Source organism: Enhydra lutris, unplaced genomic scaffold (assembly GCF_002288905.1).
Source record: "Enhydra lutris kenyoni isolate GAN:26980312 unplaced genomic scaffold, ASM228890v2 scaffoldscaffold35, whole genome shotgun sequence".
NCBI lineage: Eukaryota > Metazoa > Chordata > Mammalia > Carnivora > Mustelidae > Enhydra > Enhydra lutris.
The window spans coordinates 11,655,613-11,681,466 of NW_019154119.1; the positions used below are offsets into that span (position 1 = coordinate 11,655,613).

Genomic DNA, 25,854 nt, shown 5'->3' on the forward strand with positions numbered 1-25,854 from the left:
GGTGAGGAAAACAGTAAAGTGTACTTGACCATGACTTCTCCCGAGGAGCATGCCTGTGGCTCCTGGAAGGTCTACGGCCCAGGGGAGGGCAGTGATCATGGCGCAGTGGAAGTGACCCTGATTGGGATTGAAGATGCTTCCAGCTCAGGGTCTGCAGTCTATACTTGAATGATCTTCAGCAAGTCTTAAACCTTGAGGTCTTCAGTTTCTTTCTCTATAAACTCTCAGTGACGGAGGGAGAGTTCTTCTAGCTAATGAGAATCAATGCTTGTGAGGCCCACCTCACACCAAATCTCGGGGCTCGTGGACCAGAGTTGTGAATGGAAGATGCCCGGCCCTTCACCTTCCGCTCCTGACTTCCGTTCCATCACGGAGGTGGGGATGGGGTCTATTTAACATGGTGCTGTTAGTGCTTGTGCTTTTATTCCTTCTCTTTCTCAGGCCTTTGTATTTTAGTCTCTGTTCTATTTAATTCAGGCATTCTGGACTAGACGCGTTATACCCAGTTAAAGTGATCTTAGTCCTCAGTGAGGAGATTAGAGGATGCTAATCTTTTCATCTATCTACTCATCCCGCAGTTTCTCACTTTCTGAAGTCATTCTTTTGTTTTTGATGGCTAATATATCTTAGCCATTGTAGACCTGAGGACTTAAACTCTTGTGTCTGTAGAGACCAGGTGGATATGTAGTGAATTGAGCCAGGCATACTTTCTCTTTTTTTTAGTATAGTCACATTTAGTTTTTGCTTCGATAGCTGATACTTGGCCTTAATCTTGGGGCCATAACCAAGAACGGTGGGGGCTTTGGCCAACTAGAAAGCTTATGACCCTTTTAAGTGTACATATGCTACCCAGTCCCACCTGATTCATTGCCATTTGATGGTGGTGGGCCTTATGTTGCCAGATTTTCTAAATGTTAAGGACAAATAGGGTTGTACGCTGTTGTTTGGGTCTGTTTTATTATTTGTGGGTCAACTACCTTAAACCCTGGTTTTTATAAATGCTTGAAGGGCACTAGATGTCCAAACAGTTTTCGATTCTTCTCATTCTGCCTAGGCAATAGGCAGGAGACCTTTCTGCTTGTGTGGTTTCTCTTGTGACTGAGCAACCTAGTATTCTGATGGGGAAAGAACTAGAGATTGTTGGGACGCGAGTAGGACTGTGCACACTGAGGTTAGCCTTGTGAAATATGTGTGCTACAAAGTTTTTCTTTTCTGAAGCAACAGTTACATTCCTCAGATTTACCAGGAAATCTGGAAAATAAACACTCAGTGTTCCTCAAATTCAGGAACGCATTTCTCCCCTTTCCTTCTGTTCCCATCACCATTGGACCCGCTTTTCTGCCAACTCTCTCTTCCTCCTTTCCCTTTCCTTTTGTCTACACAGCATGAATTTGTGCCTCTCTGCGATAGAATATTCCAGACATTGTGTACATACAAAATCTTGTGAAAATGTGGACCCCCAATTCAGGAAATTCACAATCTGGCCAATATCAACCCATAAAAAGTTAATGAGAACTCATGGTAATTGATGTGTGATATAAGAGAGTATTTGTATAATGCGCACATATTTGGGCTTTCAGCTATATGTAAATTATAATATTGTAAAAGAGATTACAGAAAAACTCCTGAAGGAGTTTCTTTATGCTGGAGCACATTATAGTGTTATGAAGTTGTTCGAACCCTTAATTATGAGAGATCATTTATGACATGGCACCCCCTGGAGAGTGTTATTAAATTCTGGAGGTTACTTCTGTTCAGCTACAAGTTCCTTGATCTGACATTAATGTCCTATAATTACTGTATAGGATGGGATCTTTAAGATGAGCCTTTCTCCAGATGGGACCCTCCTTGCTGCTATTCACTTCTCAGGGAAACTAAGCATCTGGGCCATCCCGTCTCTGAAGCAGCAAGGGGAATGGAATCAAAATGAGCAGGTATGTCTCCTGATTATTATTATTCTAAGAATGATTCTCACTTAAGGGTGAGTACTGACAGTGGTAATTTCATTTGGTTGACATTTTACTGTAGCACATAGCTATTATTTATTCTCATCATGCCAAAGCTTTAGTTATATAGAATATTACCAATATAGTAGGATAAATTAAGAATAGAGTAGCGGCTATGCGTAAAGCACTGACTTTAATTTGTAGTGAAATACACTTTATAAATGGAGTCTAATCTGTCCACCAACCTCTCATTTTTTTTTCTCTTTCTCTCATAAAAATACAGAATGGAGATACTAATTTTTTAGCAAGAGTCAACTAATATGAAGGCTTCAGAGGGTCAGTATTCTAAAAGGGTTCCAATTCTTCCCACATGTTGCAATGCTCCTGTAACATTGGGCTTACGTAAGGCTTAAGGCTTGGCTCTTCACTCAAAAGGTAGATAGTGAAGACATAGTCTGTTAATTTTTTAGTGTCTTGAAATGACAGATTTTAAGAATGAACACGTTCAGTTATTTCGCAACAGATTCAATATCTGTTATAATCTAAAATCCTGATGGGCGAATAAGGACTGCCCATAAATGCTATGTATTGTGTTAGAGTGAAGCTTTAAAGAAAAATCTTTCCCAGTTAAATGCAACTTATGTTCTAGATCTTTTACCCATCTGATGACTGTTTAGCATTTCAGCACTTAAGGGTTATACTTCCCCATACCCCTTTTCTGTAAGAATATCTTGTCACCAGCTTCGGTGGCTGTTTTCATGATTCCAAGATTGGAGCCTATGCCCCAAATGGTCTGAATGGATTGATGTCTTTTTTCAGAGTTCTTTTTAATGTCATTTCATCCGTTAAACTGAGCTATTAAAAGAATTTTCAAAAGCAAAGAGTGTTTTGTTATTCCCAGAATAGCAGAGGGAAAGAGAAACTTGTCTCTACATTTTCTTATACTTTTCATAGACTTCTGTTTGTTTTCACTCTTCTTCAGTTTTTTTGTTTTTATACACAAGTTTGGGGAGATTTTTTTCCCTCTAGTTCCCACTCACCTTGAATTTAATTTGGTCTCCACATGTCTACAGCACTCTCTCACTGGATCTAGATTTGTCCTAAACAGAAGAGGCGCTCCTCAGTCTTCAACCTCAGCAGCTCAATACAAGGAACATTCTCTCTCTCTGCAGAATAAATAGGTTGATTTATATCTTCCTCCTAGAAGTAGAGTGGATCAACTCTAAAACCATTTGTGTAACAAATACAGCTACACACACTGGATTATTGATCCAAAAAGTACCGTGTGTTTGTCATGGTTATTGATGTATGGTGACGAATTTGTCATTTGGGAATACCCTGTTCTATTATATGTGTGAAATTTTACATTTGGGCGATTTTTTTTGAAACATTTACTAATTTTCTTGAATTATTTCATTCACTTAATAGAAATACTGGTTAAGTTCAAGGCACACTTAGTATTTCATTTTGTTAGTATTCCAGAATGGCCTATGTGTATAGTGCAAAGTCCGTTTAGGCAAAATTCATTAGTATGCTCTTTCGTTTTCTGAAATTCTGGATATCCTTCTTTACCTGAAAGGACAAAGTGTATTTATTATAGTCCTTATTGGCTTATATTCAAATTTTTAACTCGTTAGACATCATTTTGACATTAGTTGCCAATCAATATCAGTATAATTAATTACTCTTTAGTTCATTAATGTTATTCATTAGATTTTTATAATGATTCTATCAGAAGAGTTAAAAATTGTTTAAAAATCTTGAATAACTAAATGTAAATATCTCTGTAGTTTGGAAAATGCCACCAGAAAATGTGGCGAGAGGGACACCTGGACAGCACAGTCAGTTAAGCTTCCAAGTCTTGATTTTGACTCAGGTCATGATCTCAGGGTCATGAGATCGAACCCCAAATCTGGCTCTGCCAGTGTGGAGTCTGCCTGTGACTCTTTCTCCCTCTCCCTCGGCTCCCCTCCCACCACGCTAAGATAAACAATTAAATGAGAGAGAGAGTGCGAGAGTGAAAAAGAAAGAGAGGAAAGAAGGGAGAAAGAGGTTTATGGTGGGAAGAGATGAGTTCGTGCCGGAAGTTGGTCTTCCGTGTCCCAGGGAGACTCTTTTGAATTCTGCCTTGAGAGGTTAGAAGGGCGATGTGTCAGGAATTGCTGTGGAGAGGTCTTTCTGTTGTCCTGCAGTGAGCTTCCATCTTGCCCCTTCTAGCTCTGGTTTAGCACCCCCAAATATTCTGCAGAGACCATCTCTTGATGCAACTTGGTTCTCAAGCTAGTTATATCTGTAATTACAACCTGACCAATGTTTAGGGTGATAGATCTGTCTTTTCAGATTGGGTTGCTATAAATTCCCTTGAATGCCTAAGAAAACTAGAGAAAAAAACAGGTTTAAGGGCTCACAAAACTGAAAACCAGGGACCTGGTTGCCATTACCATGGACATTTGCAGGTGGTAGATTCCTTTGCTGAGGGAACAGTGGCTTAGTGAGAATTCCTGAACCTAATCCTACCTTTACTGCTGTTTCTACTGGGGCTAAGCACACGACCTCATTCCACATTTCATCCCATCCTGGGCTGGTGGCTGCCAACCCCTCTGTTTTCTTGCTGTAGCTCAGCACATGGAAAGACTGTCGCTGAATAGAATAGATTTTATGCTCCAAGATCCCTGCTCATTTTAGTCTGAAAAGAAATTTTGTCCAAAATTGAAAACACAGAAAAACTTAATTTCATCTAATCTTTTCTTTAAAATTCTAAGATTGTGGTCAAAATGCAGACTGATTTTTTACCTGTCGTCTTTTCTCATCTGGTCATTATGCTCCTTCACACTTGCTCCCTGAACTTTCCTCTCCCTGCTCCCTGCTATTGTCTGATCCTTTCTACTATTCTTTCTGAACCTTTATTCCATGATAAACTCCTATGAGGCTTCATCATTTTCACAGAAAGAACACTCTGGTTTCTTTTGATACACTCATTTCAGGCTTATGTAGCTCAATAAGATTGCAGTTTATATAGACAGTATTCTTACAGCTGTTGTAAAATTTGCTGTAATAATAACCACAATTATTACTTATTGAGCACTTACTTTGTCCCAGGGTTACTTAGCAAGTAAGCAGTAGAGTTGAGATTTGGTTTCATCTCTCTCTGACTCTGATGTACGTGCTCTTTCCATGACCCTGTGGGGAAGTAAATACATTTTTAAAAAGGTGGAAAAAACATATTTATTAGGTTTTTTATTAGGCTTTATTTATTTGATCTTTAAAAGAATAGAGATAAATCATTTTTCTCAGTGAATGTAACACAGATTTCTTCAGTCTTCTCCGATGTGTTGAACTCTTGAGCCCTAGTTGGGGTGTACCACCAAGAGCTAGAGTAAATAATTGACATAGTTTCTTACTGGTAAACCCTTAAGTTCACAAGAGATATATATACAGTACTTAGGATGTACTGGGAGATTATGTGAGGGTGGTAACCCTGTGTTCTACTTTGCTTGAGTCTTTCAACTGTATCCTGGGAGTTCATCCCCTTGGATCGGCTGTTTTGGATTTGGATATTGCTATATGAAGGGAGTCATTGAAATCTAGTGTACTATGGTAAGTGCTATAAAGCTTATGTGTAGCAGTTCTATAAAGAGCGAGCTCTTAACTATATTCATATTAATCATCATAAAATAATAGAGTTCAACTAGTTACTCCTTACCAAGTTTCAGAGTAGAAAATGCATTAAGTCCCAGTGCTTGCCCTTAAGGTGTTCACAGTCTTGCAAGGGAAATTATAAACAAATCAATAAAGGAATATGTTAATATTATGAAAAGATAAGCTCAGAGGAAGGACACGCTATCCAGTTGGTAGAGTCGGGGGTGGGGGGGAAGGACCTTTGTGAGTAAGTAGTGTTTGTATAGTAAGGCTTGGCTGTCCACCCTGAGCAACTGTCACCTATTTCAATTGCTTCACTACAGTCCTAGTTAAGTGACAAGCGTTTTCGTATTTTAATGGATGGAACTGGTGCTAAAGGAAGTAAACTTGTATCACTGCACATTAGAATCAAGATTCCGGTTGGACTGGGGTTCTCTGACCTCATAGGTTAAGACTTTCCTTCAGAAGATCTTCTGCAGCCCTTATGTTGAGAGGGGCTGACTTTCATCTGGGCCAGTTAGACACTAGCGATGATATTAATGGAAAACAAGAGAGAGAGTCCTTGCAGTTATCGTGAATGACACCACCGGAGTTGGGGCGTTCATTTGTGCTGAGACCGCGGAAACGTGAAACTATAAATAAGTCATTTACCAAATATATTGGGGTCATTTTGTGTACTCATCACTGGCTGAGAAACTTCCAACAGTGCTTCTTTCTCAGTCCTGCAATAGTCAAGGGACCTTGGGTCAGCTAGGTAGGACAGGGCTCTGCCTCTCCATGTGGCTTTTCTAGGAAATGAAGAGCTGAGCCGTTGAGTTTGATATCGATTACATGGTAATATAGAGTGTGTAGTCAGCTTATCGTTTTGGCTAAAACATCGCCAGAGAAGAAACTAGAGTTATATTGCCTCTACAACCTTAGCCTCTTCTACCAAATTGTGAATGCAGCTCATCTGGGGCTGGCTTCTTGTAATTTGTCACGTTATTAGTTTTTCATAATATGCCTTGTGTGATTGAGTATTTTCTTTTTAAAATCTAATGATTAAAGATAGTTGTGGAAGTGCCTATTGTGATTTACTTCTCTCCAGTTTTGAGTTGATTAAATACTTCAGCTTTCATTGTCAATATGAAAATCCATCTGGCTAGAAATCTGTGAGTATTAAGTTTTGTTCATGTCTGGAATATAGTAAAATTGCCAAAGTGATTTTCATTTCAAACATTTCCCATATGTTATGTTTATATATTTCCATCTCATTTTTGGCCTTAATTTTTATCTGAAGTTTTATTATTTTTCTATTTGTATTTCTTAGATGAAACAGAACAGATAAGTTTCATTTCTCCTACAATTTTATTTGCTCTTTTTCACACTAGTTGGTATTGAGCAACTTTGTTAAATGGATCAATCAATGAAGAATAAGTGGGAAGATGACAGTTAATGTGATTAATCTTGATTTAAGCCACAGCTGTTTTCACAGCTTCATTCAACTGTGAGCTTCTGGAGGATAGACGCAGAATATACATTTCTTCCATGGGGTCTGACATAGAGCTTGGCATATTAAGTACGAATAAGTGTTTGTGGAATGAAAAAAAACCACAAAAACATTTGACAGGTTGCTTTTATGCTCCTTGGAGGCAGGGCCTTCGTTATGTTTAGCTTCCAGCCATTAAAAAGAACCAGCAAATACAATTCCTAAATCTGAAGAAAATGTTGCTGTAGCCATGAGAGCCTTTCTGTATAAAATCTGTAAGTGTATTCCTAGGACATTCTCCTCTAGGCTGCTGCTGTACCGGAAGTGGGGGCACCTCGGGCTGTTTTCAGACACGAGGTGCCACGTCCTACTAAGCAGAGTGACATGAAGGTTACTTCTCCACATATGTCAACATGGTCCCAGGGGTGAGTACCCCTGGCGTGCTTTCATGGAAGTCCTGGGTTCTTGGTGACTCTGCTTTCAAAGCACCAGCCTACAGAGTGTTTATCAGATGTCCTAAAGCACAGCCAGATCACGGGTCCCCATACTGACAGAGTTTTTAGGGACAAAGGTTGCTAAGTCTGGTGCAGTTTAAATAGTATGGGGGAAGCAGTGGGAACATCAGCTTTTTTGGGGGGTGGTGAGGTACCTCTTAATCCTCTTTACCTATTTTTGCCCATCTCCCCCCACTCCCACAGCTACCGATTTGGTCTCTATTTATGAGGCAGTTTATATTTTCTTCCTTTGTTTTGTGTTTTAGGTCCCATATATATAAATGAAACCGTATAGTATTTGTCTTTCTCTGTCTGACTGACTCCACATAGCATAATATCCTCAAGGTCCATGCATGCAGCCACACAAATGGCAACATCTCACTCTTTCGAATGGCTGAGTAATACTCTGTTGTATGTATATACCGCCTCTTTTTTATGTCCTTTATCAATGGACACTGGGTGGCTTCCCTATCTTGGCTCTTATAAATATTGTTTCAGTGAACCTAAGGTTTATATATCCCTTCAAATTAGTATTTTTCTTTGTTTTCTTTGCTTTCTTAAATTTTCTTTCATTCAGGCTTTCATAGCCTGAAGCAGAGTGAAGTTTGGAATTTTGTTTGAGCTTCCTTCTTAAATATACTGTGCAGATAATTTCATCAGACTCACACATACTGTGAGGTTAAACATTTAGTTCACATATCTAGAGTGAATTCTAGGTGTACTGCAAAGGTGATAGCATGTAGATAGTTAGGTGTATATCCAGAAGAATTTAAAACAGGTGCTCAAATAAATACATTGACGTACGTATTTGAGCAGCACTGTTCACAATAGCCACAAGTGGAAAAAACCCAAATGCCCATTAATGGAAGGCTGGAGAAATCAATTGTGGTTAACACCTATGACAGAATATTAATAGTATTCAGCCATAAAAATGAATGAAGTACTGATACATGATATAATGTGGATGTACCTTGAGAATGTTATGCTACTTTAAGCCAGACACAAGAGGTTACATGGTCTATGAATTCATTTATATGAAACATCCAGAACAGGTAAATCCATCTGAGGCAGAAAGCAGATTGGGAGTGGCTGAGGGGAGATGGAGTGGGAAATAACTGTCTGCTGGGTTCGTGGTTTTATTGTGGGTAGATGGAAGTGCTTGGAAACTGAAAGGAAGTGACAACATGGTGAATATACCAATAGCCAAGTGCTCAACTGACCGATTCACCCAGGCGCCTTCTGACCTACTTTCTTTTTCCTGAAAAAATTTAGTCGTTTTTAACCTTTTTTGTACTTTTGTTCATGTTATTTTCTCTGACTGGAATGTCTTCCTCCACCCATGTTCCGTGTCCAGATTTTATCCAGTCGCAGAGCACCAAGTGTAGCACTTTCTTTGTACCTCTTTAACCCCCTCCCTCTTTCTCAAGCCTGTATTCAAAATGGTCTCTTCATCCTTTGATACCGTTGGTGCTTTTATCTGTACCTCTTTTTGGGTAGTTATCAAATTTGAACTTGGGTTGTAGTAAATTTTATCTGTTTTTTAGCTCTCTGCCTGCTTGAGTTGTGGGGCCTACGATAACTGGTTTCTTTTCCCTCTCTCACAGTGTAAGGGCACCGTCTGCTTTGACTAAGGAGCAAAAGAAACCACACTTCTTAGAGGGTGTAGGAATACTAGTACTATGTCAACTCATTTTCCTATACCTTAGGCATTCTAATTGGAGTGTAGGGATTTAAGAGATTAATCCATTCCCTAATCCGGCATTTAGCTATTCTGACAGGTGAGCACCATGATGGGTCTGGGAATATGAGGACGGCTGACAAAGCTGTGCATGCAGAAGAACAAATCTCACCTTCTGGTTAGAAATTGAAAGCACAAGACACACCCATTATTGAAGCCATCTGCATGGAGCCATATTGGTTTCAGGGGGACTGAAAATGGCTGAAGTACACTATGAACGATCAAATAAGTTCAGTTGGTTATTTTCACTAATATATACCTTCCGGTATTCTAAGTCTTGGAAAGCTAATTATCTTTTTTATGATAAAGTAAACCAGGACAATCTATTTCTTGGCTTTTATGGTAACTTTTTGGGTAAAGTTTAAAGAATTATGTCTTCTGTTCTCGGGCTGCTCTGAGTGATTTATCATAGCTCTTAGGCCATGGAAGGAAGTATTAATTTTCATACTCTAAAGGGTTAGCCACTGAGAAATTGTTAATAAGACATATATGCTTGCTCTGTTACATTAGATGAAAAAGCATATTTTGATGAATTAAAGCATTTTTTTTCTTAGGCTTACAATTTTAGGTAAATAGACAAATGATTTTTTTGCTGGCCTTTTCCCATACTGTTAAAATTCTGAAAATGAAATAATGAATGAGCCAAGAGGATGTCCGGCAGTGTCTTAGTCTCAATTGTTTTATGATATTTGAGATTCTAGAAGGTGGGCGCGATATTATGTTCCATGAAATTAGAATATGAATAGATCAGGTTTGAGGATTGCATGGCTATATTTTTTTAAGTAAATTTCTAGTCCTGGGAAGTCAGAACAGCAGGTAACGGGGGGTTGCAGAGTCCTGTCTCAGAGCTGGGGAGCCCGAGGCCTGGAGAGGTTGCTCAGCTTACAAGTTGTGGGAGTAGGACTCGCATCCAGGCCGGCATTATTTACAACAGCAGAGTTGTTCTCCTCCCAAAATGTAAGTGTGTGTGTTTGTGTGTGTGTGTGTGTGTGTGTGTGTGTGTGTGTGTGAGAGAGAGAGAGAGAGAGAGAGAGAGCAAACTGTTCATGTATTTTGCTCTCATTTGTATTAATTGCATACTTGCTATCTTCCTGTTCTTGTGCATGCTATTTTCTTTATTAAATTGAGTCACAGTAGTTGCATATGCTCATTTGAAGTGTAAGAACAAGATTATCGAGAGGAATAGATTTCAGCTAGGTATAATTAAGAGATCGAAGGAAAGCATCATTTCCATATTTTGTTACTTCAGAAAATCCACAGTTCTCGCTATTCTCTTGATTTTCTTACATTGTTGACTCAAGAAGTCTTATGCATATTTTTCATATTTAGCCAGGTTATGATGACCTTAATCCTGATTGGAGACTCTCTGTTGAGAAGAGGAAAAAAATCAAAGGTGAGTTGTATGAAGTATGATAATTAAAACCTTAAGAGACTACAATTGTATAGTAAAAGTACTCTTTGGACGATATATGTAGGGGACAAAAAAAATCTTTTTCTTTTTACTCTCCAAGGTTCTCTGGCTGAGGCCCTGTAAAATTAGATTGACACAAGACAGGTTAACAGGAGAAAAACAAACAGATGTTTCTAGTGTGTACCTTGAGCTTACACGTGGGAATACCCAGAAATGAGTTAACTCCAAGGGTTCTTTGGAAATTGGTCTTATTATAGAGAATCTTGGCAAAGGAACAATAAAATTATTAAGAGAAGTGACAAGATCAAGAACTTTGGGTTTCTCAAATTTCTTAAAATATTTATGTCACAATGGCGTATTTCTGAGGTAGTGATTCTGAGCTCCTTCCCAAGTTTAAGAGGAAATCAGCTTTGAAAACTGTTATATGTCTTTCTTAAATTTTTATTAAGAGTATAATTCTCTCATATTGCTTGTCTGAAAAAGGATATATGAACATTTTCTAAAGCCTTTTTTAAGCCTTATGTATACTTTGTATCAACCTTATGATATGTATACTTTGATATACCTTATGATATGTATACTTTGTACCAAACTTTCAGCTTACTCTGTTGAAAATGCTGATATTATCCCTACATTCTTCATTTTTTAAGTGGAAAGACCTAAGAACACTTACTCTTGCATCCTTAGAATTTTGGACTTTGGTAAATTGTTGGCACTTAGATGTTTATTAAATAAATTACCATTTTGTAAAAATTTGAGTGATGACTTAACAATTTATTTTTTCTTACTTAACATGTTTAGGGCCCAAACACAGTTTTTAAATTGATCTTTGGACTAAATGTGTTGTATTTAAGCCACGTTGATGGACGGACTTGTATCGATTTTTTTTTTTCCCTCCATTAGATAAAGAGTCCTTTTACCCGCTGATAGATGTAAATTGGTGGGCAGGCAATGCAGTGACTCTGGCTCGTTGCTCTGGTGCTTTGACTGTTTCATCAGTGAAAACTTTGAAGAATTTACTGGGAAAATCCTGTGAGTGGTTTGAACCATCACCTCAAGTCACTGCTACCCATGATGGAGGATTTTTAAGTTTGGAGGTAATGCTTTCCCTTTTAGAGAAGCTGGTGTATTGGAAAATAAGCATGTACTTCACCAAAAATCTAAACACCTGATTTTAATGTAAATTTAATTTTTTTAAGTGATGGCTGTCCATTTATCTTTATCGAAGTATGGCTAACCATTTGATTTTTAAATTTTAGCAATCCCGTTATCTAATCTTGTCATTAAAAACAAAAATCTGCGATTGGAATCAGAGATTGAGTGCAGTATAATAAAGATGTATTGTTTAATCGATTAAAAACCTTGCATTGTTGGGACGCCTGGGTGGCTCAGTTGGTTGAGCAGCTGCCTTCGGCTCAGGTCATGATCCCAGCGTCCTGGGATCGAGTCCCACATCGGGCTCCTTGCTCATCAGGGAGCCTGCTTCTCCCTCTGCCTCTGCCTGCCATTCTGTCTGCCTGTGCTCGCTCTCTCTCCCTCTCTCTCTCTGACAGATAAATAAATAAAATCTAAAAAATAAAAAAAAAATAAAAACCTTGCATTGTAGAAGACTGAAGAAAATGGAGTCATTTTGTTCTTTGTAAAGCATTTTTTCTTCATTGGCATGATAGTTTTTTTTCTTTTTTTCCCTTTTTCTTAGATTAGATATCTTAAAATGTAAAAGGTATTTCTATTTAAATATGGTCTTTAACAAACTCTTTCCATGAAGTTTGGGAACTTAAAAATTCTGGTTCTTTTTAGTCAAGAAAGCTTGTTTGTCTCATGTCAAAAGACTGGAAAATAGAGGCTATTTTATATAACTTATTTTATATAACTTAAAGTTATGTTTTGGTCATTAAAGATTCTTATTCTAAGCCTTTCAAGGTTAAGGACCTTTAATAGTTTTCACATCAGTGCAGATTCACAAGTATTTTTTTACCTCAAAGTTTGTTACTGAGTCTACAGATGTTATTTAAAGAGAACCATGGCTTAAAATTGAAGGCAGCTCTATTAAGTCTGGGAATGAAAGTTATCTTTAACAGTCAGGCTTTCAGACTCAGAAGTTTGTGAAGCTGTTAGACATTTTTTTTTAAAAAGGGAAGGAGGGCAGGAGAGCCATTCTCAGTAAAGCAAATAAATACCTTCATGTTCGTTTTCTAAATAGATGAAAAAATCCTGTTTCTCTACAGCAGGTACAAAAATATCAAAAGTGAAGGAATTAGCATTCTTTTTATTTTCCTAAAATAATTGCCAGACCTATATTTGGGAGATTATATTAATGAACCATTATGAAAATAGGGTTTAGTTTTGGAGATTTGGAGCCAATAAGGCAATGGATATTTCTGGAACTGTTGATGGGTATACTGTTTGTTGTTGGGTTCCTCTGAAGTCTGTTCTTTGTCTTCACCATGTGGCTCATCGAACTGGAATGGAATTAAAAATATTTTTCTCATGGACTCTAGAGCTTGTCTTGAGTTCCTCACTACTGATTTCGCATCTCCTTTTTCAATTTAGTGTGAGATTAAACTTGCCCCCAAACGATCTCGTTTGGAGACCAGGGCTGGAGATGAAGATGAAGGGGAAGAGGACTCTGATTCTGATCAGGAAGTTTCTGCCAAGGCTCGCTACTTTGGCTACATCAAACAGGGCCTGTATCTGGTGACCGAAATGGAACGATTCGCACCTCCGCGGAAACGCCCGCGAACCATCACCAAAAACTACCGCCTCGTGAGTTTACGCTCCACGACCCCAGAGGAGCTCTATCAGAGAAAGGTGAGGGAACATGCTGTCACTATCAAAGTTCTCACAGGCCTCCAGATTTTATTTCAGTGAGAAAAACCCAATTGTTTTTCTTTTTTTGAGAAAAACCCAATTTTTTAAAACAGAAATTCCAAGAGGGATTGTCCTAACATTGATGTGTTAGAAATACCAGTAGGGTAGAGCTTTGAAAATAGTGCTGGCTTTTGTGCCTGAGGAATTGAAATGAAAACAGTGATTGAAGGATGAATCCACTCAGACTGTCCACTTGTGGCTTAGCCGGGTGTCTAACCCTAACCATAACCCTAACCCTTACCCTTGGTAAGTGCCACTGTCTGCTCCAACTGCAGATGGTGGGGGAAGAAACGCAAGCTTGCTCTCCCATCAGGGGTTTGCTTGGGAAGCAGACTGAATCCACACTGAGCATTCCAGTTATCTCTGTTGTTCCTGCTCTGTCCTGGGTGGGCCCTGGACTAGGAGTCAGGCTGTTGGCTGTCCTTTCCTGGTTCTGCCGTCGTTTTACTGTATACATGTGGGCACTTCAGCTGTCTCAGCTTTCTGTTGAGTGTGGAGAGAAATACGTGCTCTGTCTGCCGCTCAGCAGGTTGGTTGGCTTTTGGTGCCCCCCCACCCCCGCCACCATGCTCATGAGAATAGTTAGCAGTGGGTCACGTGCTCCAGAGGGGAGGGGATTATCCTCATCCATGACCTCATCATGGCGACACTGCAGACCAGTCAGTAATGTAACCTTCCTGTTCCCATTTCCTTGTCCCAAGATTGAAAGTGAAGAGTACGAGGAAGCCTTGTGTCTGGCCCAGACCTACGGCCTGGATACGGATCTAGTCTATCAGAGGCAGTGGAGGAAGTCCGCGGTCAACATCGCTTCGATTCAGAATTACCTGGTATGTTTAAATATTTTGGTAACATGGTATAATTCAAATGTATGGCTTTTTTTGGGGGGGGGGATGCTAGGGCTTCATATTGGAGTATTTTATATTGCTGACATTTCTATAGCCGAAGCGTGTTTTATTCAGTGTGGAGAAGTTATCTTTTATCTCGTTGTATTGGCCTTGCAGCTGGACTTTGTGATGAAGATGGGGGAACAGATAGTCATTGATAAATGAGTTAACTGCCTGGTTTTACTGGTAGTTAAGTACCAGTTAACTACTTTGCCTAATCCTTTCTTTTCCTCCACCTCAGTTACCTTTCTTCGCCTGCATCATTCGGGGTCGCCTCAGGAGCCAGAAGCCACCTAGTAATTTGAACAGGGAAAGTTTTAATATGGAGCCTTATTTTCTAGTGAGATTTACTATAAAGGGGTAAAGAGAACCCTAGGGAGTACCTTCGGGCTGAAGGAGCATCCCTAGAGAGGAAGCAGACTTGGAGGGGAGGCCCACTCCCTTGAGATGGGATTCAGACCTTACTGACCTTTGAAGGAATGGTTGGCTGCCCAATGGTTGGCATCTTCGGGATGCCTCGGGCCAGGGCTGGTTCTTGGTTGCCAAGGTTGGCATGTAGGAAGAGGTGGGATGGATGGGCAAGCTGGTGCCTGTAGCTAGGGTGCCCTGGTAAGCTGAGGCTGGGGGGTTGGAAAACCTCAGAGAAGAAACCATGGCCAGGACTGAAACAAACAAACAAAAAGCTTCTAGTTTGCAGATGGCATCATCTAGGAAGACTCCCAACCCCCTGGGCATTGGAGATTCACTGAATCTGCCTGTGGGGGTAACAGCTGAAATTCAGTTGGACGTTGTGTTCAGCGGGAATAAGGGCAGAAGCCGCCCCTTCCAGGGGTCCCCTACATGCACTGCTGGCTGCTGAGCCATAGGGACAAGTTTAGAACCTGAGCACATTAGGGCTGGAAACCAGAGCTTTTCCTCTGCAGTGGCCCTCCAGCGCCCTCTCTTGATGAAGCTTGATGTTCTGTCAGTTGCAAAATGGAAATGCTGTCCATCCCATGACTGGCCGTGAGGAGAGCTCTTGAAGCTGAGAGGCATTAGATACTTGCCATATCAGGCTTGCCAAATTCGCTTTCTTTGTTTAAATCTTGCAGCTGGACTCTTCCTGCTGCCCGCTGCCAGGGTTAAATTTGTTACGTAGCCTGTGTATTGGAACCCTCGACACCTTTGTGAGGACACAGTTGGATTTATGGCATGTTTTAAAGAGGGCATGACTTCTCATGTGACGTTAAAAAAGGAAAATGCCTTTGCATTTAGGAAGATCTAAGAAATGTTGGGGAAATTTCGTGATAATTTTAAAATTATACATAATTGTATATACATTTATGTATAAAATTGTACATAAAATTAATGTATGTGAGTAATTAAAAATAACATAATGTGAGAAAGTTTTAAGAAGTTAATGCTTCAACCAAATCAGAAGACAAACTGTTAATAAGTAAAACACCGGAGAAGAGAGAGCATGAGAAGTAATGAAATAAAGGAGGAAGTTCCTTGTATTTCCTTTAGGAGATCAGAACACCAAAGCTGTATTATCTTTCTTTTGTGACTCAGGACAGTGAGTTGTGAGTTTATGTGTGCCCATTCAGGGCTTTTTCTGGAACACAGTAAAGGACAATATTGGTCCCTGAAGGAGCTGACAGTTGTTAAGAGAGACAAAAGCAAGTACATTTTTTGGGGGGAGAAATACCTAATTCAGCTACATAAGTAGGCAATTAAGAGTAAAAGTACTAGGCGAGAGAAGGCGAAAGGAGCACAGGAGAAGCATAAATTGGCCTTCCCTTTTAGGGAGCCTATAATCTTTCTGATAAGATTCATGTCTAAAATATAAATAACCATACAAGAAGATTCCAGATAAAGGCTGTGGGAACCCAGTGAAAGTAGCAATCATTTTAGACCCAGTGGTTCGGGAAGGCTGTAAAGTGAAGACACTTTGAGTAGATTTGAGAGACTTCAGAACGAGCATCCTGGAATTAGAAGAGAGGAAGCTGTTCTTCATGGGACAAATGGTATGAACAAATTCAAAGGAAATGAGCATGACTTGTGACATCGACTGAATTTGTCATAATCTTTGTTTCATGTCTACATTAGTACCTGGCCCCCCTTATGAGCTCTGTAAGTCAACCCATCTGCCGCATCAGATATTCAACAGCAGTGAACTTTGGGAAATACGATTAGAAGATACATTGACTTGGGTTCTGAAGGATGTGGAAGGCTTGTGATGACTTAGGCTTTTTATCCTTAGGGTAATGGGGAAGTGTTGTGGATTTTTGACTCTGGAGGCACAGAAGTAGATGGTGTAGAAGATGAACTGGCATGGAGGGAGAGTGTTGGTGGGAAACCCTACTAAGGCAAAGATGTCATAGGTGCCATGTGGTGATGCCATGGACTGGTATGGAGGCCATCGACCTGGAGAAGGGAAAATGAGTTAAGAGGCATATGAGGAAAGAACTGATGGAATGGAATGTGTATAAAGGAATGCAGGGTTTAAGAGTCAAATCTTACTTAAAACTTATAACCACAATGACCCTTTCTTGGAAGAGGCGAAGTCAGGGATTTTGGATGGAGTTGGAGGAAGCAGTTCGGAGGGAGGAATGGGCCCTTGGTCTTTGCAAAGAATAGCACATCATGGCTTTTATGATGAAATTATCATCTACACTTTGTGTTACATCTCATGGTCAAGTAAATCTAGAACTTTGATGTGCTATGCCTCATTAGTTTTGTTTCAAAGTGCAGCATGCTCGTTACAATAGGCTATATCTTATCTTGCTTTTCTGCTTGCTCTTCTACTCTATTAGATAGCCCACATGCAAACTAATAAGCAGCTATAAAAACTTGGGTAGATCTTCTTTATGTTTCTGAAGGAGTCCTGAACTTTGTGTTTCAGTAGACGAAAAAAAGAAAACTGTAGGAATCTCCTTGTCTATATCCCATTCTAGTCACCATTAGGGAATTAGCTTTTTCCTGTCAAGCTTCTCTAGCAGCTACCTGTGGCTAAGGGGTTGGGTAGCTCTACTTCCTTAGGTCTAGCTTTATGATTCTAGAAGGCAGTTGTCCTATGCTATCAGATATCCTGGGTTCTTTAATGCCGCTGTCTTTTATTTGTATCCAGAGCAAAATAAAGAAACGATCCTGGGTTCTTCATGAGTGTTTGGAAAGAGTTCCTGAAAATGTGGATGCTGCGAAGGAGCTGCTTCAGTATGGACTGAAAGGCACAGACCTGGAGGCTCTGGTGGCTATAGGGAGAGGAGCCGACGACGGCAGGTGGGTCATAGAAAGATCGGGATCCAAGAGTAAAGGTGACTTTGTGAAAATATTAAAGCCGAGACATGGCAGAGGGTAAACTTTTCTTTATTTAGGTTATCCTGTAATGAGACAGTTGCCTTCGATCAATGCTTCTCTTATCTGAGGTCACAGCTTTCTTTCCTTTGAGTTAAATGTGTGTATGTATGATAGCTTGATGCTAAGAAAAGAGCAGATTCTACAGACCTTTATCGGATGCTGGCAGTTTCTAGCTGTGGGCTAAAGGCACTTACCTGGGAGTGCTTCCCAGTCAGGAGCACCCCTTTGGCAAGCGTGAGCTTCATTTTGTTTGTCTTGGCTTCCTACCTCCTTTAGAGAATTCGAGTGATTAAATCCTGTGTCTTAGGAAAGCACTTTGTAAACTTGTAAGTACCACAGAAATGTCTGTCGATAATAATAGTAAAGTTATTTGACAGGAGTCATTGCTTATTAGGCATTTGGAATTTTTTAAAGATATAAGTGTGATGATATATTTAACAAGTAAGTACTGTAAATGAGACTGACGTTCATTGTCCTTTTCAAACCTTGTTTTTTTGTACTTTAATTAATTAATTTTAAGTAATCTCCATGCGCAGTGTAGGGCTTCAACTCATGACCCCAAGATCAAGAGTCCCATGTTCTATGGATCAAGCTAGCCAGGCACCTCATAAATTTATTTTACTAATACTTTTATTTATTTATTTATTCATTTATTTTATTTATTTTTAAGATTTGTATTTATTTGAGGGAGAGTGAGCATGCACAAGAGGGAGCAGGGGGAGGGGCGGAGGGAGAGAGAGAAGCAGACTCCCTGGTGAGCATGGAGCTGGGCTCCATCCCAGGACCCTGGGACCATGCATGACCTGAGCTGAAGACAGACGTTTAACCCACTGAGCCACCCAGGAGCCCCTATTTATTTATCTTTTAAGTAAACCATTTTGAAACCTTAAATAGAAGTGATTCCAACTGTAAACTCTGGGCAGCATTTTCTCGATGGGCTGTTTCACATTGGATAAGTATAAATCTCACATGTTTTCCTAAGTAGTTCTTATTGCCATGATTTTAAAATTTTTGTATGACGATTAGTGATGACTTTTGCCCATCCTGTGGATATGAGTGAATCACTTTCCTTGCAATACAAAAGCTTTCTTTCAAATAATTGGTTCTTTCTGTGTCTGTGGAGAGCAACTTAGTGATAAAATCAGCCCGAGTGGGGGAAAGCAGCTTTCACTAATAGCTTTGGGTTTGTTTTTTTTCCTTCCAGATTTACATTGCCTGGTGAAGTAGACATTGACAACATCCCCTATGAGGAGCTGTCACCACCCAGTGAAGAGCCTGCCAGGAATAAAAAGGAGAAAAAGATCAACAAGAGACGAGAACTACTTAAATTAGTGAACTTTGCAAAGTAAATGATTTATGACTGTTTGGTACTTTTTTTTTTTTTTTTTTTTTTTAAAGATTTTATTATTTATTTGACAGAGAGAGAGAGATCACAAGTAGGCAGAGAGGCAGGCAGAGAGAGAGAGGGGGAAGCAGACTCCCCACCAAGCGGAGAGCCGGATGCGGGGCTCGATCCCAGGACCCTGGGATCATGACCTGAGCCAAAGGCAGAGGATTTAACCCACTGAGCCACTGTTTGGTACTTTCTTTAAAATAACTGGTCACTCAAGTGTGCTCTTCACGAGGATTAATTGCTCTGAATTATTCCAGCAACGCAAACCAAATGCAGTTGGTGCTATTTTACCCTCGTGCTTTTGTGTACTCTTCTGTCAGTTTGGGGCTCAGTGGAACATTGTTATTTTTATTCTGTTTTAACTCATAGAGAAGTGCGCTTCTGTGTTAATGTAAGTGGCCTAACACAGCTATTCACAACAGGTTAACGCTGGAACAAAAGGAACTCTGCCGCTGTAGACGGAAATTACTAACCTACCTAGATCGGCTTGCAACCTATGAGGTAAGGAGTAGTTTTAATCAAACCAATTAAGTTTATTCAGTCTATCATTATAAATGATACTGCTGCCCTAATATCTGACGTTCTTGATCTTTTTAACTATGTATGTTTTGGGAAAAATTCATTTTGTGCAGAAGTAGTTTCTCTTATATAACTGCTTTGGTAAAAATTAAGAGACTGTGGAAGGCAGAAATCATGTTAGTCTAGGGAGCAGAAACACTTTAGCCATTTCAGTGTATCTGTGTTTTCTAGGTATGTGATGCTTTTTATTTACTTTGATTTTACATTTTGATTTTAAGGTTATGGCATATAGCTGTCTCCAGTACTGAATTTCGGTATACACTGGGTTTTAGTAATCCTAATATGAATATTTCTGACTCATTTTATTTTAGTGATTTGCTAGTGCATTGAATTTAGTTGGTTGAACTTTGGTCCTAATTATGGCCAAAATGAGACACTTCAACTTTATTATTTTTTTGTTTGTTTTTATTTTTTATTTTTATTTTTATTTTTTTTAAATTTTATTTTTTATAAACATATAATATATTTTTATCCCCAGGGGTACAGGTCTGTGAATCGCCAGGTTTACACACTTCACAGCACTCATCATAGCACATACCCTCCCCAATGTCCATAATCCCACCCCGCCCAACCCCCCTCCCCCCATTAACCCTCAGTTTGTTTTGTGAGATTAAGAGTCACTTATGGTTTGTCTCCCTCCCAATCCCATCTTGTTTCATTTACTCTTCTCCTACCCTCTTAACCCCCCATGTTGCATCTCCTCTCCCTCATATCAGGGAGATCATATGATAGTTGTCTTTCTCCGATTGACTTATTTCGCTAAGCATGATACCCTCTAGTTCCATCCACGTCGTCGCAAATGGCAAGATTTCATTTCTTTTGATGGCTGCATAGTATTCCATTGTGTATATATACCACATCTTCTTTATCCATTCGTCTGTTGATGGACATCTAGGTTCTTTCCATAGTTTGGCTATTGTAGACATTGCTGCTATAAACATTCGGGTGCACGTGCCCCTTCGGATCACTACGTTTGTATCTTTAGGGTAAATACCCAGCAGTGCAATTGCTGGGTCATAGGGTAGTTCTATTTTCAACATTTTGAGGAACCTCCATGCTGTTTTCCAGAGTGGTTGCACCAGCTTGCATTCCCACCAACAGTGTAGGAGGGTTCCCCTTTCTCCGCATCCTCGCCAGCATCTGTCATTTCCTGACTTGTTAATTTTAGCCATTCTGACTGGTGTGAGGTGGTATCTCATTGTGGTTTTGATTTGTATTTCCCTGATGCCGAGTGATGTGGAGCACTTTTTCATGTGTCTGTTGGCCATCTGGATGTCTTCTTTGCAGAAATGTCTGTTCATGTCCTCTGCCCATTTCTTGATTGGATTATTTGTTCTTTGGGTGTTGAGTTTGCTAAGTTCTTTATAGATTTTGGACACTAGCCCTTTATCTGATATGTCATTTGCAAATATCTTCTCCCATTCTGTCAGTTGTCTTTTGGTTTTGTTAACTGTTTCCTTTGCTGTGCAAAAGCTTTTGATCTTGATGAAATCCCAATAGTTCATTTTTGCCCTTGCTTCCCTTGCCTTTGGCGATGTTCCTAGGAAGATGTTGCTGCGGCTGAGGTCGAAGAGATTGCTGCCTGTGTTCTCCTCAAGGATTTTGATGGACTCCTTTCTCACATTGAGGTCCTTCATCCATTTTGAGTCTCTTTTCATGTGTGGTGTAAGGAAATGAATCCAATTTCATTTTTCTGCATGTGGCTGTCCAATTTTCCCAACACCATTTGTTGAAGAGGCTGTCTTTTTTCCATTGGATATTCTTTCCTGCTTTGTTGAAGATTAGTTGACCATAGAGTTGAGGTTCTATTTCTGGGCTCTCTATTCTGTTCCATTGATCTATGTGTCTGTTTTTGTGCCAGTACCATGCTGTCTTGATGATGACAGCTTTGTAATAGAGCTTGAAGTCCGGAATTGTGATGCCACCAACTTTGGCTTTCTTTTTCAATATTGCTTTGGCTATTCGAGGTCTTTTCTGGTTCCATATAAATTTTAGGATTATTTGTTCCATTTCTTTGAAAAAAATGGATGGTACTTTGATAGGAATTGCATTAAATGTGTAGATTGCTTTAGGTAGCATAGACAATTTCACAATATTTATTCTTCCAATCCAGGAGCATGGAACATTTTTCCATTTCTTTGTGTCTTCCTCAATTTCTTTCATGAGTACTTTATAGTTTTCTGTGTATAGATTCTTAGTCTCTTTGGTTAGGTTTATTCCTAGGTATCTTATAGTTTTGGGTGCAATTGTAAATGGGATGGACTCCTTAATTTCTCTTTCTTCTGTCTTGTTGTTGGTGTAGAGAAATGCAACTGATTTCTGTGCATTGATTTTATATCCTGACACTTTACTGAATTCCTGTACAAGTTCTAGCAAATTTGGAGTGGAGTTTTTTGGGTTTTCCACATATAGTATCATATCATTTGCAAAGAGTGATAGTTTGACTTCTTCTTTGCTGATTTGGATGCCTTTAATTTCTTTTTGTTGTCTGATTGCTGAGGCTAGGACTTCTAGTACTATGTTGAATAGCAGTGGTGATAACGGACATCCCTGCCGTGTTCCTGACCTTAGCGGAAAAGCTTTCAGTTTTTCTCCATTGAGAATGATATTTGCGGTGGGTTTTTCATAGATGGCTTTGATAATATTGAGGTATGTGCCCTCTATCCCTACACTTTGAAGAGTTTGAATCAGGAAGGGATGCTGTACTTTGTCAAATGCTTTTTCAGCATCTATGGAGAGTATCATATGGTCCTTGTTCTTTCTTTTATTAATGTGTTGTATCACATTGATTGATTTGCGGATGTTGAACCAACCTTGCAGCCCTGGAATAAATCCCACTTGGTCGTGGTGAATAATCCTTTTAATGTACTGTTGAATCCTATTGGCTAGTATTTTGGCGAGAATTTTTGCATCTGTGTTCATCAAGGATATTGGTCTGTAGTTCTCTTTCTTGATGGGATCCTTGTCTGGATTTGGGATCAAGGTGATGCTGGCCTCATAAAATGAGTTTGGAAGTTTTCCTTCCATTTCTATTTTTTGGAACAGTTTCAGGAGAATAGGAATTAGTTCTTCTTTAAATGTTTGGTAGAATTCCCCCGGGAAGCCGTCTGGCCCTGGGCTTTTGTTTGTTTGGAGATTTTTGATGACTGTTTCAATCTCCTTACTGGTTATGGGTCTGTTCAGGCTTTCTATTTCTTCCTGGTTCAGTTGTGGTAGTTTATATGTCTCTAGGAATGCATCCATTTCTTCCAGATTGTCAAATTTGTTGGCGTAGAGTTGCTCATAGTATGTTCTTATAATTGTCTGTATTTCTTTGGTGTTCGTTGTGATCTCTCCTCTTTCATTCATGATTTTATTTGTTTGGGTCCTTTCTCTTTTCTTTTTGATAAGTCTGGCCAGGGGTTTATCGATCTTATTAATTCTTTCAAAGAACCAGCTCCTAGTTTCATTGATTTGTTCTATTGTTTTTTTGGTTTCTATTTTATTTTTTATTTTTATTTATTTTTTAAATTTCTTTTCAGTGTTCCAGAATTCATTGCTTTTGCATCACACCCAGTGCTCCATGCAATACGTGCCCTCCATAATACCCACCACTAGGCTCACCCAACCTTCCACCCATCTCCCCTCCAGAACCCTCAGTTAGTTCCTCAGAGTCCACAGTCTCTCATGGTTCATCTCCCCCTCCGATTTCCCCCAACTGTCTTCTCCTCTCCTTCTCCCCAAGTCCTCCGTGTTATTCCTTATGCTCCACAAATAAATGAAACCATATGGTAATTGACTCTCTCTGCTTGACTTATTTCACTCAGCATAATCTCCTCCAGTCCAACCCATGTTGACCCAAAAGTTGAGTATTCATCCTTCCTGATGGAGGCATAGTATTCCATTGTATATATGGACCACATCTTCCTTATCCATTCGTCTGTTGAAGGGCATCTTGGTTCTTTCCACAGTTTGGCGACCATGGCCATTGCTGCTATAAACATTGGGGTACAGATGGACCTTCTTTTCACTACATCTGTATCTTTGGGGTAAATATCCGGTAGTGCAATTGCAGGGTCATAGGGTAACTCTATTTTTAATTTCTTATGGAATCTCCACACTGTTTTTCAAAGTGGGTGCACCAACTTGCATTCCCACCAACAGTGTAAGAGGGTTTCCCTTTCTCCACATCCTCTCCAACACTTGTTGTTTATTGTCTTGTTGATTTTGGCCATTCTGATTGGTATAAGGTGGTATCTCAATGTGGTTTTGATTTGAATCTCTGTGATGCCTAATGATGATGAACATTTTTTCATGGAGACACTTGAACTTTAAAAAAGTTATACTTTATTTTTATTTCTTTAGGGACACAAACACTGGCTGTTTCCAACATTCAGATGTTGTTAAAGATATTCCAGCAAAAATACATAGTTTAGGTTGCTTTTTCACATGACCCTCACAGCTGACATTACCCAGAAATTGATATAAATTCCTAACTTTTAAAGTTTGACTTCACTTGCAGATTACTTCCTCCACCTGTGTTAGTCCTTTCTGTGGAAACAGCTCTCTCGGCCCTTGGTACTGGCACACAGCAGGTGCTCAGTAAATGTGACCTCTAATATGATGCTTGTCCCCAGAATAATGGAGATATTTAGTACTTCTAATGCTTATAGGCAAATCTAAAAGCATTTGATTTCCTATCTGCTAATAAAATAAGTGTTTTCAAACAAAATACCACTGATAAAAGAGGGTTGTTTATGGTTACTAGAAAACATGATAGTTATACAAATAAGTTGCAAAAAATTCCCAATACTTTTATCTATGGGTACAACTAGTTTGATTGTTGGATGGCCCTGTTATTTTAAAACGTATTGTTTTACTGTATTGGAGTTTTATTTTGAGGTAATATATGAAAGCATGTGATGAGCTGCAGAAGGCAGTACAGATAGGGTTTATTATGTTGTCTTAGCCTTTGTTTTACTAAATTTTATTGATTCGAGATCTTGAAGACTTCCACGAAATGTTCAGAGTTTGACTATCCAATTAATTTTCTTTCATTCCCCTTTAGGTATCGAATTGCTGTTTCCCTATTTGACAGTTGGAAGTATGTTCACTAGTGCCTGGTTTAAAGTATTTGTTGAGCCCACTTTCTTGGAGAATTAGGCTAATTAGGCTTTTGAGAAGTAGGTGAAGTTGATGAATTGGTTGTTAAAACTTAGAAATGAAGATGTTCAGACACGGTAGCTCACCAGCTAGATAGTAGTAGAGATAGGCATTGCATTTTAATCCTGAGGCAAGCTTATTTTATGAATCCTGTAATAAATTAGATAAAAGTAGATTCATTTCTATGTGACACAAGTGCCTGGTAGGTACCAGCCATCATGGCAGTGCTGGAGGTGGAGATAAGAACAAGGAAGTGTCCTGGAGTCCACATTATGTAGGCACTAAATGGTGACAATGACGTGTGTAGAACTGAGGGAAGAACGTGGTGGAGAAGGACATTCCGTTTTTCCTGGGGACGTCCTAGAAGACACTATATAGGAAATGCCATCCCAACTAGTCCTTAAAAAAGAAACAAAACAAAAGCAGGCAAATTTAGGGGACTGGGGAGTGCTCTAAGGCAGACATGGGAGCAGAAGCTCCAGAAAGGTGTAGGGGTTTTGTTTTGTCTTGGTGGCTGCTGTATCCCCAAGCTCAGACCGGTACCTGGCTTCTTGAGGAGCTCAGCAAATATTTGTTGAGGTAGTTGATAGGTAAGAGACTACCTTAAATACCAGCACGTTTGTTGAGGACTTACTGTTTGTCGGCCACTGCGCTGGCTACTGAATCCGGATTATTTCCCAGCAGTCTTTCAGGCAGGTAGTGTTTTCCTTCCAGTGTTATGGATATGAAAACTGAGGATTGGAGAAGGAAAGTAATTTGCTTAAGGAGAAAGCGGGAACTCACAGCGAGGTCTCCTGGATTCATTAGCCTGTGCTGATAATCCTCCTGCGCTCTATGAAGTAAGGGGGTGGCGTGCTCCTGACAGAGTGAGCTGGTGGGGGGAGCTGGGCTGCCAGGGAGCGCAGCACAGATCGAAGGGAGAAGGGGGGTTAGAACAGTTTCTGGCCACA

At 39.6% G+C, this 25,854-nt stretch overlaps 1 protein-coding gene across 2 annotated transcripts in view; it reads left to right on the forward strand.

Annotated features, from left to right (window-relative positions):
• LOC111154100 (neuroblastoma amplified sequence) overlaps window positions 1-25,854 on the forward strand; it is a 333,307-nt gene that overhangs the window by 67,432 nt on the left and 240,021 nt on the right. For both annotated transcript variants that reach the window (XM_022513484.1, XM_022513482.1), the window contains exons 12-19: window positions 1,806-1,934; window positions 10,615-10,678; window positions 11,600-11,793; window positions 13,250-13,507; window positions 14,269-14,394; window positions 17,561-17,712; window positions 18,995-19,135; window positions 19,606-19,684. In XM_022513484.1, the coding sequence (XP_022369192.1) occupies window positions 1,806-1,934; window positions 10,615-10,678; window positions 11,600-11,793; window positions 13,250-13,507; window positions 14,269-14,394; window positions 17,561-17,712; window positions 18,995-19,135; window positions 19,606-19,684 (1,143 nt within the window). The remainder of the gene's footprint in view (window positions 1-1,805; window positions 1,935-10,614; window positions 10,679-11,599; window positions 11,794-13,249; window positions 13,508-14,268; window positions 14,395-17,560; window positions 17,713-18,994; window positions 19,136-19,605; window positions 19,685-25,854) is intronic.